At 47.5% G+C, this 17,493-nt stretch overlaps 8 protein-coding genes across 8 annotated transcripts; 5 read left to right on the forward strand and 3 right to left on the reverse strand.

The window, feature by feature from the left end:
* Positions 1–77: 77 nt before the first annotated feature.
* On the forward strand, positions 78–2,141 carry F4822DRAFT_444978 (cytochrome P450; the record flags this gene model as incomplete). The annotated part of the gene is made up of 6 exons (XM_051463311.1): positions 78–167; positions 224–365; positions 426–805; positions 861–1,483; positions 1,540–1,616; positions 1,676–2,141. 6 exons carry the CDS (start codon positions 78–80, stop codon positions 1,852–1,854), a joined length of 1,491 nt encoding a protein of 496 aa, XP_051312426.1. The 3' UTR covers positions 1,855–2,141.
* On the forward strand, positions 2,044–4,482 carry F4822DRAFT_323284 (transferase family-domain-containing protein). Its single transcript, XM_051455497.1, has one exon. It carries the CDS (start codon positions 2,429–2,431, stop codon positions 3,791–3,793), a length of 1,365 nt encoding a protein of 454 aa, XP_051312427.1. The 5' UTR covers positions 2,044–2,428; the 3' UTR covers positions 3,794–4,482.
* On the forward strand, positions 4,307–6,148 carry F4822DRAFT_410826 (ribonuclease M). The gene has a single exon (XM_051458799.1). It carries the CDS (start codon positions 4,653–4,655, stop codon positions 5,886–5,888), a length of 1,236 nt encoding a protein of 411 aa, XP_051312428.1. The 5' UTR covers positions 4,307–4,652; the 3' UTR covers positions 5,889–6,148.
* A 381-nt stretch (positions 6,149–6,529) lies between these two features.
* On the forward strand, positions 6,530–8,232 carry F4822DRAFT_323294 (uncharacterized protein). The gene is made up of 2 exons (XM_051455499.1): positions 6,530–7,202; positions 7,253–8,232. Exons 1-2 carry the CDS (start codon positions 6,683–6,685, stop codon positions 8,152–8,154), a joined length of 1,422 nt encoding a protein of 473 aa, XP_051312429.1. The 5' UTR covers positions 6,530–6,682; the 3' UTR covers positions 8,155–8,232.
* On the reverse strand, positions 8,233–9,192 carry F4822DRAFT_323291 (uncharacterized protein). Its single transcript, XM_051455498.1, has one exon. It carries the CDS (start codon positions 8,922–8,924, stop codon positions 8,310–8,312), a length of 615 nt encoding a protein of 204 aa, XP_051312430.1. The 5' UTR covers positions 8,925–9,192; the 3' UTR covers positions 8,233–8,309.
* Positions 9,193–9,292: 100 nt separating this feature from the next.
* On the reverse strand, positions 9,293–10,933 carry F4822DRAFT_323318 (uncharacterized protein). Its single transcript, XM_051455501.1, has one exon. It carries the CDS (start codon positions 10,751–10,753, stop codon positions 9,392–9,394), a length of 1,362 nt encoding a protein of 453 aa, XP_051312431.1. The 5' UTR covers positions 10,754–10,933; the 3' UTR covers positions 9,293–9,391.
* Positions 10,934–12,625, forward strand: F4822DRAFT_323317 (uncharacterized protein). The gene has a single exon (XM_051455500.1). It carries the CDS (start codon positions 11,114–11,116, stop codon positions 12,485–12,487), a length of 1,374 nt encoding a protein of 457 aa, XP_051312432.1. The 5' UTR covers positions 10,934–11,113; the 3' UTR covers positions 12,488–12,625.
* A 1,510-nt stretch (positions 12,626–14,135) lies between these two features.
* Positions 14,136–15,502, reverse strand: F4822DRAFT_323329 (uncharacterized protein). The gene is made up of 3 exons (XM_051455502.1): positions 15,366–15,502; positions 14,793–15,309; positions 14,136–14,727 (listed from the first exon to the last, which is right to left on the reverse strand). Exons 1-3 carry the CDS (start codon positions 15,375–15,377, stop codon positions 14,387–14,389), a joined length of 870 nt encoding a protein of 289 aa, XP_051312433.1. The 5' UTR covers positions 15,378–15,502; the 3' UTR covers positions 14,136–14,386.
* Between the last annotated feature and the right edge of the window lie 1,991 nt (positions 15,503–17,493).

Raw genomic sequence — 17,493 nt, forward strand, 5'->3', positions numbered from 1 at the left:
AGCAGAAGATTCGCAGAGATGATAATATGAGAATATTCGAAGTTTTTTCGAAGTTTGTGGTCTCAATATTGTCAAAGATGGCGTTTCTCAATGAACTTGCTCAATTGGTGCCTCAGCAAACGCCCGTAGCGAACTTCGTATTGGGGTTCATTGGGCTCCTCGTGTTAGTGAGTGAAGTTCCACGGTATTTTCTGAGATCTTACTAATAAGTTTCGCGTCTAAGAGATTCGTATACACCGCTATTAGAAGCCCCTTAGCGTCCATTCCAGGGCCGCTACTCTCTAGGTGGACCGACATACACGTGAGAATCAAGCTACTTTCTGGGTCGAAAGCACGTTATGTTCATTCACTTCATGAGAAATATGGTAGGCCATCAGCGCTGCAATAAAAAATCCCCTGATTGAATGATACTAAATGCATCGCAGGTCCGGTAGTCCGGCTTGGCCCTCATGAAGTAGACGTCGCTGATGTCTCGGGCGCCCGTGAGATACACAAAGTAAGGTCCAAGTATCTCAAGGACCCTGGGTTCTATGTCGGGGGTAAAGTCCGAAGTCTCTTCTCGACGCTTGATCCAGCCTTTCATGCTCAGCGTAAGCGTACTTTGGATAAGTGCTTCGCAGAAACTTCGATGGTTGAACTCGAGCCAGCGGTCATTCGGAAGGCTCACTTCACTATTTCGAAGATAGAAAATGAGATGAAAACGAAAGGCTGCGCCGATATCCTTCATTGGTGGACTCTGTTTGCCATGGACATCATCAGTGAGCTGTGCTTTGGCGAGTCATTTCAAATGCTCGAGATTGGAAAGGTGATTACACCTAAACGATGAAGTTGTTTGATTATGCTGACATCTTCATACATAGAAAAATCAATATGCTAAGGATATCGCTGTTATGGGATCTCTATTGCCCCTCCGTGGCGCATTCCCAACACTCATCTGGCTAGCAGCATACCTTCCTCTCTTTCCCGAGCTCAGAGATGTAGGCATCATGAGACAGCGCATAGTTGAGTATGGTATCAAACGTACCGATAAATACCTACAACTCGTGGAAGACGGCGGCGCCAAGAGAACACTATTTTCAAGCCTAGTTCACAAAGTTGGTTCACAAAATGAGGAGCTCTCTCGAGAAGACATTACAACCGAAGCCCAGTCTTACATTACAGCCGGTACCGACACGACCGCGGTTACCTTGACATATCTCATCTACGCCGTCTCTAGGCAGAAGGATGTCCATGATAGACTTCTCCGGGAAATTCAGGCACTCCCTGCAGAATTCAACCATCGCGACCTTAGGAACCTCCCTTATCTGAACTGCGTTATCGATGAGACGTTACGATTGTACGGTGCAGCTTCAGGGGCCCTACCTAGAATTGTCCCGAAAGAAGGAGGTCAATTAGGTGGCTATTACGTTCCGGGAGGGGCAGTTGTGTCAACCCAGAATTACACGATACATCGAGACGAGGAGATTTTTCCAGACCCTGAGAAGTATTATTAACCGCCATAGGTCAGTTGTTACCAAGGGAAGACTAACTCCGAAATAGATTCGATCCGTCACGTTGGGAAACCCCGTCTAGCGAGGCGAGAAATGCATTCATGCCATTTGGTATCGGATCTCGAAGTAAGTGTCTATCCCGCGAGCCCGCCTCAAATACTTTCTAACTAAGCGTGATTGATTAGGCTGTATTGGTATCAACCTTGCCCGCCTAGAGCTACGACTCTGCACAGCTCTGTTCTTTAGGAAATTCCCGAACGTCAAACTTTCGAACAAGTTTGGCATGACTGATGATGAAATGGATCCTCACGTCAACTTTCTAGCGATGCCTGCGGGGCATCGATGCCTGATCGAAGTAGTGTAATTCATTACGAGTACTCAGTTAGCTCGGGGGTTCTCTTTCGGGTCTATAGGGGCGGGATAGGGGCATTATTAGCATCAAGGGATATTCTTTGGTTAATGGTATAAGAGCAAATTAGATGGATCTAGGCATGGTAAAATGGTCATGGTGGAGTAGGTATGGGTTTGAAGTGTGTTATTTCATAGTAAAAAAGAAAAGATTACAACATGTTATTTGAACTTCAACGTACCCGTTAGCATACTCCCACGCCTGGGGGCGTCGGGACGTACGTTCCAGGTGTAAGGGTGCCGCTGCTTGAGACATACCTAGGTATAGTTACAGGGTTACAACTTGTAAACGGATCTTAGTACTTGATAATAATATTAGCACTCCGACTTCCGACAGAAAAGTCCGGCGGGCTTTCCACGTCCCATATACGGACATCCACAAGCTTGTGCAAGATTTCCCGCAGACTTATATCTTGCCTTAAAGGTTTTTCTTCTTATGGTGCGATTATCCATAAGCGAAAGGTACCCATCCGCTCAACGTCTGTCATTGCTGTGCCTGGTGACCTTAGCGCTTGAAGGTATTTTGAGAGATGGCTGACTATGGGGATCTCGCCCGCTACCAAGACCAGGCTCTTGGCCAATTGCCCATGTTGCAAGTCTACTCCCATATTCTTTACTTTTTCCCCATGCCACATGGCTCCTCCCGCGAGCAGATCATCCATGACCTCGAAGCAGCCGTCACTAAAGTAAGGACGGATGTTCCCTGGATGGGAGCCCGAGTCGTGAATATCGGTAAGGCGGAAGGAAACTCTGGGATATACCGTCCAATCTCGTGCCAGCTTCCAAAACAAGCTATCGATATTGCGGACTTCACGGATGAGATCCCCGAATATACCACCCTACACGCACAGAAAGCACCGCTTTCTTTGATCGACACCGAGAAATTGACCCCTGTACCTGGCTTCCCGAAGAAATTTGAAGATTCAGACGAAAATCCTGCCCACGTCGTTCGGTTACAAGTCAGCTTCATACGACGAGGCGTGGTAGTGGACTTCGCTTTCGAACACAATATGGGAGATGCTAGTGGACATTTCGGATTCGTGAAATTGGTCGCAATTGCTATGAGAGGCGAAGATTTCCCGCCCTCTTTCCATAAGGTAGCAAGCCGAGATCGTAGAAATATTATATCTCTACTGGGACCCAATGAACCTATGTTGGACCACAGCCACCACAAGCGCCCGCCTGTCACGGATGCAGCCCCTTTCATCCCCCGCCGAGATGCGAGATACCACGTATTTCGATTCACGGTGGAAAACATGAACAAGCTTAAACGTATCGCAAGTCAACGCGAAGGGTTCGATCCGGATGTGCCATTCATTTCGACGGACGACGCCATTTGTGCGTTTTGTTGGAAACACTTCATCATTGCCCGCAAGGACCGGTTCCCAGCAGACACAACTTCAAGATACGCTCGGCAGATTGATGGTCGAAAGCTTATTGGACTTCCACCTGAGTACATGGGTGAAGTAGCGCACACGATGTCTGCTTGGATGACTTTCCAGCAGCTTGCCGAGGCCCCTCTATCAACCATTGCCTCGTACCTGCGTAAGCGCCTCAACGAAACGAACAACCTCTACCATCTTCGAAGTTTTGCAACGTTTATTGCGCGGGAGCCGGATAAATCGACCATTACATACTCGGGGAAATTCAACCCAGATGTAGACATCGGATGTTCGTCAATTCGCACTCTTGATGGGGTGTTCCCAGATTTCGGTAGACTTGGGAGGCCGAAATTTATTCGCCGGCCCCCAAGTGTGCCGTTCCCCAGTACATTGGTTCTATACCCTGGCTCGCCTGATGGAGATTGCGATGCGATCGGTTGTCTGACCGACGCTGACTTTGAGGCAATAAGTGCTAACCCGGAGTGGAACAAATATGTTGAACATATCGGGTGATCCTTAGTAGATATCTCAATAATTGAAGAATTCAATTGCTCCCGTAATATTTTAGAATTATCTATTGTTTGTTGGGTGCAGCGAAATCCCTCACGGCATCGCCGGGTTAAACCCTACCAGGAAGTTCGTTAGAGAACACCATGAATGTCAAGATAGGCATCACTGTATTAAAAGTGTTCGTCAATGACAAGTATTATTCTATTGTAAAGAATCGCATCTCATCTTGAAACATCTAAATCTCTTCTGACAACCATTAGAATTGATTTAATGGATGGTACTCGCCTTGCGAGGCACGTAGCTCCTAGGTAACTTGGCAGACTGGTTGGTAGGCACCTCGAGAGGAAGCTGGAGGGGTTCTTTTATTCCTGGTAATGGACGTGGGGCATCACGGCGCTCGCTGATCCATTGTGACGATAGAAGTTCGGTCTCAGGGGTTGGCCATCATATATATACCTACCTGGGTAGGTAAATTATAAAGGGAAGTTGTTTAATTGATAGCACTTCCAATGAGATGTCTTAGTATGCATTTGCTTGAACGGATAAGTTAGTTGAGACGTCCACGGACCGAAAGACAAGAAGGACAGGATAGGGGGTAACCATCTCTAGCACATGATTCGACGACGTTTAGCGCGACGAGCACTCGCATGTCGCCTAAACAAGAAGGTATATCGGTCTAGAGCGCTGCAACCTAGCTATGTCGCGCAGATCAGTGGGGAAGGGTACGGCGCAATGCCCTCTTGTCCTGATAACGAACGTGTTTTGATCTGACATACCTTCTTAAAAACATTAAATTGCTTTAATAGAGGTCGGAAGCCCTCTAATATCGTCTGGAAATGGCGACACCACAGCTTCTGACAAAATGGCATCTGTTCGCACGTTTACTGCCGGATCCTTGACTGTGCTGAGCCTAGCTCAGTCCGTCCTTGGCGGCGCTCCCAAACAATGCACAGGCACATCAGAGTTGTCATGCCATAATTCCAGCAGTGTCGCCGATACTTGCTGCTTCAATTATCCCGGAGGATCACTATTACAGACTCAATTCTGGGATACAGACCCCGTAGTCGGACCGGACGATTCTTGGACTATCCACGGTCTATGGCCGGATCACTGCGATGGCACATATGACTCCACATGCGACAGCAAACGCGCCTACACGAATATATCTGATATCCTAAAGTCATCTGGCAACGATGACCTCCTAACCTATATGGAGACCTACTGGCTGCCGAATGACAGTACCGGTGAAGAATTCTGGGAACACGAGTGGGGGAAGCACGGCACATGTGTCTCAACGCTCGAACCAAGCTGTTTCACCGATTACCAGCCTACCGAAGAAGTACCCTACTTTTTCAACACAACAGTCAGCCTTTTCAAGTCGCTGCCGACGTACAAATGGCTTTCCGATGAGGGCATTACGCCAAGCTCAAGCAAGAGCTATCAACTATCCGATATCCAGGCTGCGCTCTCTAAAAACCACGGCGGAGAGACCGTCTATATCGGCTGCACTAGTGGCGCAATTGAACAGGTGTACTACTACTTTAACACATACGGCTCGGTCGCCAATGGGCAGTTCGTGCCAGCCAGTCCCGACAATGGCGACGACGGCGGTTGCCCTGACTCAGTGAAATACCTCCCCAAGAACGGTGGAGGCAGTGGTGGTGGTGGTTCGACAACTTCTCCCACACCGACAAGCACAACATCTGGCGGCCCTTCACCAACGCCAACTGGAACATTTTCAGGGAAGGGTTACTTGAACGCAGTTACCGGTGGGTCTGCTAAAGGCTGCCTTATTAGCAGCGGTGCTTGGTATACAACAGGTACATGCGCAACATTTACAGCTGCCTCTTCAGGAAGTGGCTTTACGCTGAAGTCCAGCAAGGGCTCCTGTTCAGTATCGGGTGGCTCGCTAACCTGCGGCGCGAGCACAGCTAGCGCTGACTCTGACGTCTTTGCCGCAGATGGCGCAAATTTGGCGAATGCCGATGGGAACGATTGGTACGCTGATTCAGTACCTAGCGGTTCAAGCCAGGGCACTGTGTACTCTGAAAAGGGATCGCATGGCACCACGCTGCAAATACAATGGCAGAGTGCGTAGAGTACATGTATTAGAATATGAAGCATTATATATAGGCCTAGAAGACATTCCTGTAAATATATACATCGCAACCCGTGAAGAGCATTATTCAAATTTTTGTCTTCAAGGGGAACCCATCTAAGAACCACTTTATTCGTGCCATTACGAGCTATCTAGCGTATCCAAGGAAAATGGCGCCTTGTGTATTTTTCTTTTCTTTTTGTCTTGCCAACGGATGGTGTTAAACCGGGGCTCTACTGTCGGAAACCTGTAGGGAGAGCTGATTTTGTAGTATTGATGTGCCAGCGCTTTGCGACGCCACTGAACTCCAGGGCGTCTTATCCACCCACCCACCCAGCTCAGGGATATACTCCGTTAAATAACTCCGCCACGTCAACACCCACTCTCGTAAATTAAATGATCGTCCTCCCAAGTTGCCCGGTTGTCTTTTAACATCACACCTCACATCCGATACTGCTCGGAAACTTCCTCAACATGATCCACCTTAACTTCACGATGGTCTATCGGAATATAGTACTACATAGAAACAACAATCCGACTTAATACTCCGAGAGGACTGAGTCCTGGCGGGGAGTAGCGATGGGGAAATTCAATCACCTCGAACTCGCTGCTAAGATGGATACTGACGTAGTCAGATGGGATAGATCTAATAAGCCTTATTTCACGCGTATAATGAGTAATTTTCATGCATTTTGGAGGTGAAAAGCACCAGAGAAGGAATCGCTATCTGATTATCACAGCGAGAATCTAAACTTTTCGGTTTCTAAATCTAATTTTGACTCCCGAAGCGAAAAATGGCGGCACGAGAACCATCCCAGGTGCATGTCGCTGTAGTTGGTGGAGGTATTATTGGGTTGGTAACAGCTCTGGGCCTCCTTAAACGCAATATACCTGTCAAAATCTACGAGCAAGCACGTTCATTCCGTGAAATCGGCGCCGGCGTGGCATTCACTGCAAATGCGCTAGAATGCATGGCCTTACTTGACCCTGTCATCGTGGACGCCGTCAATGCTGTAGCTACGACCAACGGCGAGGACAAGAACAATCCCAATGATTATCTACGCTATCATGATGGCTATAACTGGGACCCAAACGATATCGAAGGCTCGGATGATAAACTTCTGGGTCTTCTTCATTCCGGATACAAAGGTTTCCAGGGCTGCCATCGTGCCAACCTCCTCGACGAGTTGGTCAAATACATCCCAAGCCACGCAGTCGAATTCGGAAAGCGCTTTACGGGATATGATGATAGGGGGCCGACGAAAGGGTTGCTACTACATTTCCTTGATGGGAGCACGGCCGAAGCTGATATAGGTAGGCGTTCATTCATTCCATGAGACTTACCCCTCAACTGACTCTCATAGTCATCGCTTGCGATGGAATCAAGTCCAGGGTGCGGCAGCTTATTCTAGGCGCCGACAATCCAGCTTCCCACCCACACTTCAGTCATAAAGTCGCCTATCGTGCCCTAATCCCCATGGACCGTGTACTACCAGTGCTAGGCGTCTTCAAGTCGTTCAATCAACACATGCACACGGGCCCCAGGGCACATATTTTACATTTCCCTGTTGCGGGGGGTGATTTCCTAAATGTTGTGGCTTTCATCAGGGAGATTGAAGACTGGCCACTCGATGACCCCAACAAGGTTGGCAACATGACGAAGCCAGCTACCCGTGAGGAGGTGGCCGCCGCATTCAGGGGTTGGGGTCCCACTGTGTGCAAGATTGTGGACCTACTACCCGATAATATTGATAAGTGGGCCATCTTCGACACGTACGACCATCCCGCGCCGACATTTGTTCAAGGACGTGTATGTCTAGCAGGAGACGCTGCCCATGCTTCATCGCCGCATCATGGAGCAGGCGCTGGTATCGGGGTTGAGGATGCGTTGGCATTATGTACGCTCCTAGAGAAAGTCGCAACAACCATTTCTCAAGACCCACAAGCTGAAAAGGGGATGATTATCGAAACCTCGCTCAAGATTTATGATAAAGTTCGGCCCCCTCGCAGTCAGTGGTTGGTTAAGAGCAGCCGCGAGGTTTGTGATGTCTACGAGTGGGTTTACCCGGACACTCTGACGGATTGGGACAAATGCCTAGCTGAGATTACGACTAGATCTCACAAATTGTGGTATTTTGACTTCGATGGCATGTTGAAGGAGCTTCACGACAGCTATGAGAACTGCCTCCCATCCAAGTCGGGAGGGAATAATCCATCGAATGGCGCTCAAGTTAAGATGGGAAACAATGTGATTCCAGTAAGCTGAATTGCTTTCATATGCCATACGAACCTACCTAAGTAGGTAGGTAGGTACGCATAGGTCCGAGCCTATCGGCGATACGAAGGAGGTTACAGATCAGCCGAATGTTCATAGATAATTACGCTGTGGAGTTAATACATGATGCGGTGGGGTTACCCATGTTAGTATCCTAGATATACATCTGCGTCCTCTCGTCGCAAGCCTTTAGCTAAGAGTAGCTTCTCCGCGTAATCGGTATAATATCCCTGGATTCCCCAAGCTCCAGATCCCAGTGCCATTGGTTCCCATTTAACGCCATATTCCCTGTGAGTGCTCGCTCTTCCTTCTGACTTGTATTTCTCATCGGCTGTTGAAGATATCTCAGCCGTTGGCACGTAACCAATGTACAGTATATTATCCACCGGGGTACACAATGAAGTTGTGCCCATCCAGTCGAGGCGGCTCGGGATAATTCCAATTTCTTCCTTCGAATCTCTACAGAACGTATGCAATCCTCCATAGAGAACTTCGCCGATAGTACGAATTAAGTCGTCTTTCGTGATACCATCGGATTCCCCCTTCCTGGCGTAAGTCTCAGCGTGGACGATATCCTCAGTGTCGTAAAAGTCAGCACAGCCAAGGCACAGATAATTATTCCATCCCCCATAAAAAGTCAGTGTGAGGGATTCGGCGGGCGGTTCCATGACAGCATTAGGAATATCATCTCGAGATGCTATTTCTTGCAACACTTGGTCAAATACGGCGCAATAGTAGGCATTATGTTCCTCAAGTGACATTTCCCCGCCATTTTTCTTTGCTGTCTTTGTGGCTTCGTCTAGGCGACTCGTAAGGAGCTGAAGGAGGATACCCCATTGCGCTTTTCGGGCTGTAGGCCTTTCCTCAAAATCGGAATAATTCCTCTACTTGTCCTCTAGCCGTACTGTTTTCAATTGGCCGGTAAGCTGGTCCATAGCGATATATTCCTGGGGTTATTGGTGTTTTATTCAGAAGATTACGTCGGAGCGATCGGGTATGTCGTAATGTCGATGTAAATCCAGTTTGCTTTGTGAAACAAGATCTGCCAATGGAATGAAATTGCCAAGAACCAGTCTATTTAAGTAAAGCACCAAGAATTGAACTCATAGGGATTTTCTAGAAAGATTTATATTTCTCTCATGATGCGCGTTGCTCCCTAGACTTGTGAATAACTATAGCATTGTCCGATCCGAAGAATCTATTGTTTCTGTTTGCTCATCCCTTCCGTTTACTCCGCGACTAAAGTGACTCCCATTTCCTTCTTTAATATCTGCACGATAAGTTCCAGAAACGCTGCTACTTCTAGTGAGTCATGATAAGCGTCATTGTAATTGACAGAAAATTGTAGCTTCCCTCCAAACGTCCATGCATACAAGAGCATCTGACGAGTCATCATACTCACACCAAAACGAAAGTCCCTTACTTTCACTGCACCACCACCATACTCGCCAGATAAGTTTCTCTCAATCACGCCGAGGCTGCTTAAAGTGACGCTGCTCGGCGGCTTTGGGGGCGGGCCGCGGTTGCACAGCGCCTCGTATTGGTACTGAGTCGCTACACGGTACGCGCGTTTGAAGTCTTCATTATACCAACTTCCGGTTTGGTTCGAAAACTCCTTGGTCTTTTCATAAAACGATGAACTGTGATCCACTGTGGGTGCTTGCCCTACGACATAAACTTGGACCGGGTGGTCTCTGCCATTATAGGGCTCTTGCAGGTGATTTCGCATGTTTACTGCCATCACCGCTGCGTACTTCTTGGTGCATTCGTCTAGCGAGAGTACGGGAATCGCACCTGCGAGGGCAGCGTAAATGGCTGAGGTGACGGTAACTTTGCGCGCTTTACATGTAGCAATGAAAGCTGCCGTGCTGTCTTCGTTGAAGGTCGTAGCTGTAGCCGCTGGACGTCCTGGGGGAGTTTTCGCATCGCCAAGATATGGTAGACCACCTGCGTGCACGGCATTCTTATGATGCTCTTTGATGTGCTCGCGCGCCAAGGCCTGGACCTCTGGTGTTTCTGTCGCTGGCACTCCAAGGGCTTCTTCCAGGTTCGGCGAGATTTTGTGCAGATCATTTGCCCATGACTTGGAAGTAGGAGCGCCAGTAGCTTTCGCGAGTATAGTGAAAAAGCGATCCATTATCATACACGTCCCAAGGCCATCAATCCGCCAATGAGAGCAGAGAAAGACAACTTGTGACAATTCAGGGAGGTAGTGTATGGTTGGTGTGTCTCGCGGCGGATAAGAAGCCAAGATATCATCCGACGATGAGATCGGATCGACGATGAAGGTTTCGTCAGCCCATTTTTCTACCGATGATTGGTTTGGTAGGATATAGGTCTTTTTAGTCAGGCCATCCGGAGCCACGGCGAGAGCTGGGAAGTCATATCTCAATGCTTTCCATGCATCGCGCAACACTGCTGCTGGGTCTTTGCCCGATAATGATGGACCGAGCTCGAAGTCACATACGCAATAGAGACCCCAATGTTCGCGGCCAACAGGTTTGAATAGCTGCGAAATATTGCGATAGATCTTCTCTACCCCACAGAGCTCTTTGCTGTACACTCCTGGTGATACTTCAGTCCAATCCATTTTTGCAAGATACGTAAACGAATAAATTAGAACGGAATAACTTCGAATCGGCGTATGAGTAGCACCAGCTTCATATGAATTACTCACTTAGAGAGCGAATCGTAGTTCAAATAGTCATTGAGATCTAGGTATTTCGACTCGTAATCCACTCTTCATCCGAAAGGAAAACCCGAATTGAAACTCCGTCTCATCGAACACAAATATACTTCAACCAAGATATGGCCATATAAATATACACTCTCGCAATGCGGAAGTTGATATGGATGCCTTGGAGTTCTATAGTACTCTAGATGATGTTCATCAATATTAAATTCCCTACCTAAATCTTCATTTAGATCTCTTGTAAGGCTAGGTTTCAAGATGCCATGGTCCGAAATCTCACCCGGACATTGGCAGAGGCCAATAGGAGAAAATGAAGCAATGATTAAATGGATTGGTGACAGGGCACATCCGACCGGGCGAGAACATTGGTCGGTTAGAGCTATTGGTGGCTTCGACCTATCCGGCTCACTGGATGATGTCGACATCTCCTCAAGATTACGCAAGGCCTGGATGCTTTTCCGATTCCAACATCCCAGCATAGCATCGACAGCTAGCACCAATAGTTTGGATTATATCGTCCCAGATGCTGAGGCCCTTGAGCGATGGACAGATGAGACATTGCATGTTATCTCGGAGCCCGGCATAACCGCCGACGACTTAGTCGCAAACTTGAAGCCTTCCCCCTACGTCACAGGCTACTTCATCGCGCATCCCAAGCAGTTCATCCTGCATACTGCACATTGGCGCACGGATGGTCCCGGTATACTCCAGCTTCTCAATGCGTTCTTCGAGGCGTTCGTATCGGAGCTAGACCCCGCTACTGTACCTTGGGGCAATGAGCCTGTCCGCCTTGCACCTAGCGTCGAAGAGGTTCTTGAACTCCCGCAAGAGCCGACTCCCGAGATCCAAGCAGCAACAGCGGAATGTCTCAAGAGTGGTGCTCTTGTCGCCGGTTCTATCGGCTTACCCTACCACAATGACGCTTCTATCAAGCCCCAAGGAACACGCGGTGTTCGACGCACCCTGTCAAAATCTATAACGGACTCCGTGCTAGACGCTTGCAAAGCACGTAATCTTACACCCTTATCCGCAGCTCATGCATCTCTCGCTGCGGCAAACTTCGTCGGATGCACCTCATCGCCATCTGAGATGGGTCATTACACGAGTAATATGCGCTTCAGTCTGCGCCCGTATCTTAAGGAACCATTCAACTCTGCACAATACGCCTCAGCGCTGTATACAGGTAGTTACATGGCTAAAGTACCACCAAATAACTCATGGCTAGAGAACGCAGAACAGTACAATACGATGTACAATGCTGGCCTGAACCATGAGTTCCTCATAGCACGCAGACAGTTCGCAACCCAGATCTTGGCGTTTTTGAAACGTGCTGGGGAGTTAGGACCGCCAAGAAGTGAGATCGATATATCTAGCGTAGATGATGCCGAGAAGTTAGTTCAAAGGATTCATCGCAGTGGGACACAGGGTGGAGGTTCGCTAAAAGTTAAGGACATCAGTCTAGGTATTGAATGTTTGGCGAAGGAGAGCTATCTGTTTTTCTGGACATTCGCAGGTAAAATCGAGCTCAATTTGATTTTTAATGAAGCGTTCTACGATAGGGATTTCATGGAAAGGATTATGGAAGAGATAGAGAGGTCGTTGAAGAGGGAATTGGAGGTTGAGAATGTCTAAGACATCTGCATTGATCGTGGATCATGTAAATCGAGGATTGAATGCATCATTGATTAACACCTGTCTAGGTACACTAGGTACCTACTCAGTTGACTTCTGCTATAGCGGGTACCTATAACTTCCTGGGGAGTGAACGATTTCAGGGCGATCAAGCCGTGTTGGCGACCATCTGCGCCAAGACGGTTGGTAAACGCCTACTGGCCGTGACAGCCCTGTAGGCTTGCCTAAGTCCGTTATTCCCGCCTGAGCTACGCCAACTCTCTAGCGTCCTGAAAAGATGGCGACCTCTAGTCTAAGGAACGTCCGCAGGCGGATGCTCGAACACCCGAATCGTGAATTCAATCTTCGTAGGCGTATAAAACACTCGAGAGTTAGCTATGTTCTTGGAAGGCTGCATAGATTCGAAAACGTGTTCGTGACAGGAAACGCATAGTTCCCGACTGCTGAGCTCTGGAACTTTACCCTGCCGGTCCTGCCTACGTGCTGGCAAGGAATCGTCATATAGGGCTGGGCCAAGATTCAGGTCAGGGGGATTCCGCACTCTCTTATGGATATTTGGGATGATACTCAACCTCCCTATGTAGGGCTGTTCCTCTAAAAAGCACAGTTTAGCGAGCGTTACCTACCCAGATCGCTAAGGAATGACACCCTAGTAATCAAATGGGGGGTCGCGAATGTACCTAACGTAAGAGATTTAATCACGCCGACCCGTTTCGTCCCAATGATTGATCACATCTATTTTGGTTCAACGCGATTTGTTTCAGAGATATATGAAAGCTTTGACCTAAATTTGTTGGTATGCTTGCGTTGATCATGATCCAGCCAACAGCCAGCTAAAGTCCTACATATTGAATCTGCATATACGAAAAAGCAGGAGACTATAGACGAGACTTGACACATAGCGACACCTCTAATTCTCGGGCAACTCCTAACAACGTCAATAAGAGTCGGGAGGAGTTACGCGAACAGGAGGAGTGGCAGATATAGGACCGATTACTTGGCATCGAGTTAGCTACCAAATACCCCACGACCAGTCGCGGGGTTCCCTTATAAAGTCCACCAGAACGGATTGCCCCTGCACCCGCGTGGCAGCGCCCGGCAGCTCGGGAGGGAATACAAAAAGAGGGAGGTGGGTTATTTTAGCTGACTGGGTGGATGGGGGTTTGGCCCCTAGTACGGCACAGCACTCCGGTTCTCATAGGGGGCTGAATAGAGATGTTCATCGAGGTCTATGAATATGATACTCGGTTACGCAGCTGCAATTGAAGATTTATTTTAATTTTTATGAGTTTCGCATTGCCCTCGCGGCAGCATTCGGTGGCCTTCGGCCAGATTGCTCGGGTCCGTATGTAACAAATGTGTGCAGTATTATGAGACAGGGTCTCAAACACAACCATGTCAGCGTATTCCTATTCGCTGGATACCATAGCAACCAATTTATTGGGGTCACTGCTGTTCAGAGGCACCGAACAAATCGAGTCGCTCAGTCAGCTTATTGCTCAGTAAGTCAGCGCCGCCGACGAAAAGACGTCGGGAATTACTCAAGGAGGCAGGTAGGTAGCTGATTGACTCGTGGCCCTCTAAACGAAAGAGAATTGCTTTGATCATGTGGCATTTGTATTCAATATTCAGGTGGTGTAATACACCTTCATATATCTTAAGTAAATTGCATGTGATCTCTTCCAACCACTGCCAAAATAGCAAATTGCAAGGCTCCTTGCCAGTAGACCGTTGATCCTAAATCTCATCCGATGTGTCGCTGTAAATAATCCCACCAGAAAAGCCCTCATGTGAACGCCAGACACCTGCCGCTATGGTATCATGTAAAATGCATGCGCCATCATTCCATTGTCCCATCCAATACATAATCGTAAAAATATTATTAGGATTATGATGCACTTAGTTATCCAAAATTGCTGCATGTATCGCGGAACTGCCCGCATTAGGGCTGTTCAGCGCTGTCTGGTTCTGCGGCCCAGGTTTAAGATAGCAATTCCCCGGCGCATTCTGCTGCTCAGCAAACGTACGATTGGTCCACGCGGGGATAAAGCTGACACCCGCGCAGGTAGCATTGTAGGCTGTGGTCATATTGGAGATATGAGTGAAATCCGAAGCAAGGTAGAAGGTGTATGAAGCGCAGGCGTCTATGCAATCGTTGAAGTTGCCCACGAAAAGAGAAGAGAGTGGATTATTCGGCGCATCACTGTTACAATATAATTTGAATGTAGTTCTATTGAAGACTGGAAATTTTAACCGATTAGCGATCATATGATTCCATAATTATTAGATCAATCGCGATACTTACAGTGAGTCGTATAAGTGGTCCCCGACACACCACCCGAGTTTTTAGAGCATCCATTGTCGATATCGCTAAAGTCTGATGCACTTGAAGCCGGCGCTGAGCCTGTGGAAGTTGAAGATGCGTTTAATGCGGCTAATCGCGCCTCAGCGTTGTTTGCGCGGTTCGCCTCGACTCCCGTTCCCGCCGCCAGCCCTATGACGGTTATGGATAAAATCGCGATAATAATAGACAGAGTGAATACTAAAACTGAGCATCCTAATATTTGTTTTCGGCCTCTTCCTTTGTCGGAAGCTGGTACATGGCCAAATCCAGATTGATAGTCATATGAAGCATACGGCGAGTGAGTTGAACTTTCGGGTGGCCTATAGCTTGGATACGTTGTTGATGGGTTCGTTAATTCCTCCAATTTTATGGGTGTCGGAGGTGTATGACGTTGCCCGTATGCAGCCACTTCTGGTACAGAAGGTGGGTGATGAACTTCTGGGAAATTATGAGGTGCCAGCTCAGGCGCTTCATCGTACTTTCGGTGCCGTTAGCAGATTTCCCTGACACGGAATTAGCGATAATACTACTCACTCTTGGTGGCATCCTCGATCGTCCGAAGTGTATGATTTGTTCTTATGATGATCCCAAGTATTTGAAGTGGACACTCCTTCAGAACATTACGATCAGAAGAATGTCTCAGTCGGTGCTGACGAAAAAAAAATTCAACATCAGGAACAGCAGAAGGTGGGATATGAATAGTTAGCCGCATAATCACAAGTACACCAAAAATCGAGCTAGATAGATCTGACCCCTGCCCCCCTAGGTAACAAATTCCTCAAGGACCTTAGCCAATCTGACGGCAGCTTCAGCTGTTAGGTAATATGTTTTTCACAAGAAATTGGGCTATGTTGAACCCGGTCCCGACCTGGACATGGGATTCGACAGGGCTACATAGACGTGGACCGGGGCCTCCGTCCCCCAATGTAACCTAGAAGAGAAGGCCTGGATGCCATGGAATCTGGAGTGTCTCGAGTATCTTACAGCTACAAAAATAATGCTAATTTGCCTGTTTCTACACATACCTGTAACAAACGTCAATAAAGCTACGGACCCGAGATGATTACCTGCTATCTCCTTGACTTTAGCGACTCAGTATTTTGATACAGTATTCGCGTCTGAATTACCTCCTAAGAGTCCTAGCTGAGCAAGACGGAAGTGGGCGGAACAGTTGAAGGGGGAATATGGCTCGCTTCAAGATTACTCTAGTCTAATAGTTCGAATGGAAGTATACCCCGTTATATTACCAGCTCATAAGTTGAAATTATAGTGAATTGACCAGTAACTTTGGATATCGCGCGCAACTAGGCTTCTGAAATATCAAGGCGGTGTAAATAACAAGACATAAGAAATTATGTAGAAAATTTAATCCAGCGGAATGTAACAACAGCGGAAAACATTGGGCTGTAATGACATATAACGAAGCTCTAGATCCATCGTCAATGTTACCTACCTCTTAAGTACCTACGTACGTAAGTAGCCAGCTATATCTTCCCCACAAGTGAAAAAGTGCACCGCGTTCTTAACTCCGGGATGAGTTAGAATATTCCATGCGTAGCATTATCAACAACATCCTCGGCCAGCTGAGTTCGAGTTAGTTTGAATTCGGAATATGGTGTCGTTAGGTTGCATGAGAGCATTCTACATTCCTGGTACCTTTCTTATTAAATACATGGATACGAAGTTGCTGACGCCAGCCCGCCGGGTGACGCCGTAGCGAGAGACCCCATAGGGCTGAGGACTAGAACCACAGGGGTCTCATTACGTGCCTTCAATAGCTGAGTAAGTGCCACGAGAGCAAAGTCCTATCTCAATACTATATCTTAGTTAGGTATATAACCCGATATTACTTCCATCTATGGCTGGTATTTGTTCTCAAGTCTATAACATATTCTTTGGAATCAAAGCAGCTGACATAAACCGCATACGTGTTAATCGCCGCCCTCTCCGGGATAAATATGAAAGTGCTTGGAGCGACCGAGACTCCCAACCATACCATACTCGATACGCTGTGACCGCGGGGCAAAATCAACTAACCAATCCCCTGCTATACTTGAGCACTGCCCGAGCAGTATAAATATTCCGATTCATTGCTATATATATATATATATATATATACCTCTAGAGAGTGTGTTCGTGTTATACACCAACTCCAAGTAAAGTCGATTGCTATACTGTTTCGTTAAGAGTTAACAATCTATTAATACTAAATAAAAGCGCTACCGATGTTAGAACTGCAGTTCATTCCAGATGGGGAGACCGGGCTCTCAAAGACTTTTTTACATCCTTATAGAGTTATTGTTACAACAAGCGAAGCTTATACCTATTTCAATAGAGGCGAGGGAATGACAACTGCTTGTACCTATAACGTTTAGGCATTTTGGGGCAGGCATTTCGTCCCTATGGTCCTAAGAAATCCCCCTAATGACGGCCATAACTGACTGAACATAGAATATCAATGGTGAAATACCCCACTTCCGCATAGGGCCACTACCTAAGTACCTAGGTAGTGAGCACGATGCCAACTTTCGTGGAATGAGATCGCTCCAGCATACAATGATGATAGGGGTGCAGTATACGTTAACCAGTAGTATATTATATCGCTATATTTAGGTGGTGCATTGTCGACTTACACCCAGCTTTATCTCCACTATTACCTTCG

This window comes from Hypoxylon trugodes, assembly GCF_022578975.1.
Source record: "Hypoxylon trugodes strain CBS 135444 unplaced genomic scaffold F4822scaffold_7, whole genome shotgun sequence".
In the NCBI taxonomy this organism is placed as follows: Eukaryota; Fungi; Ascomycota; class Sordariomycetes; order Xylariales; family Hypoxylaceae; genus Hypoxylon; species Hypoxylon trugodes.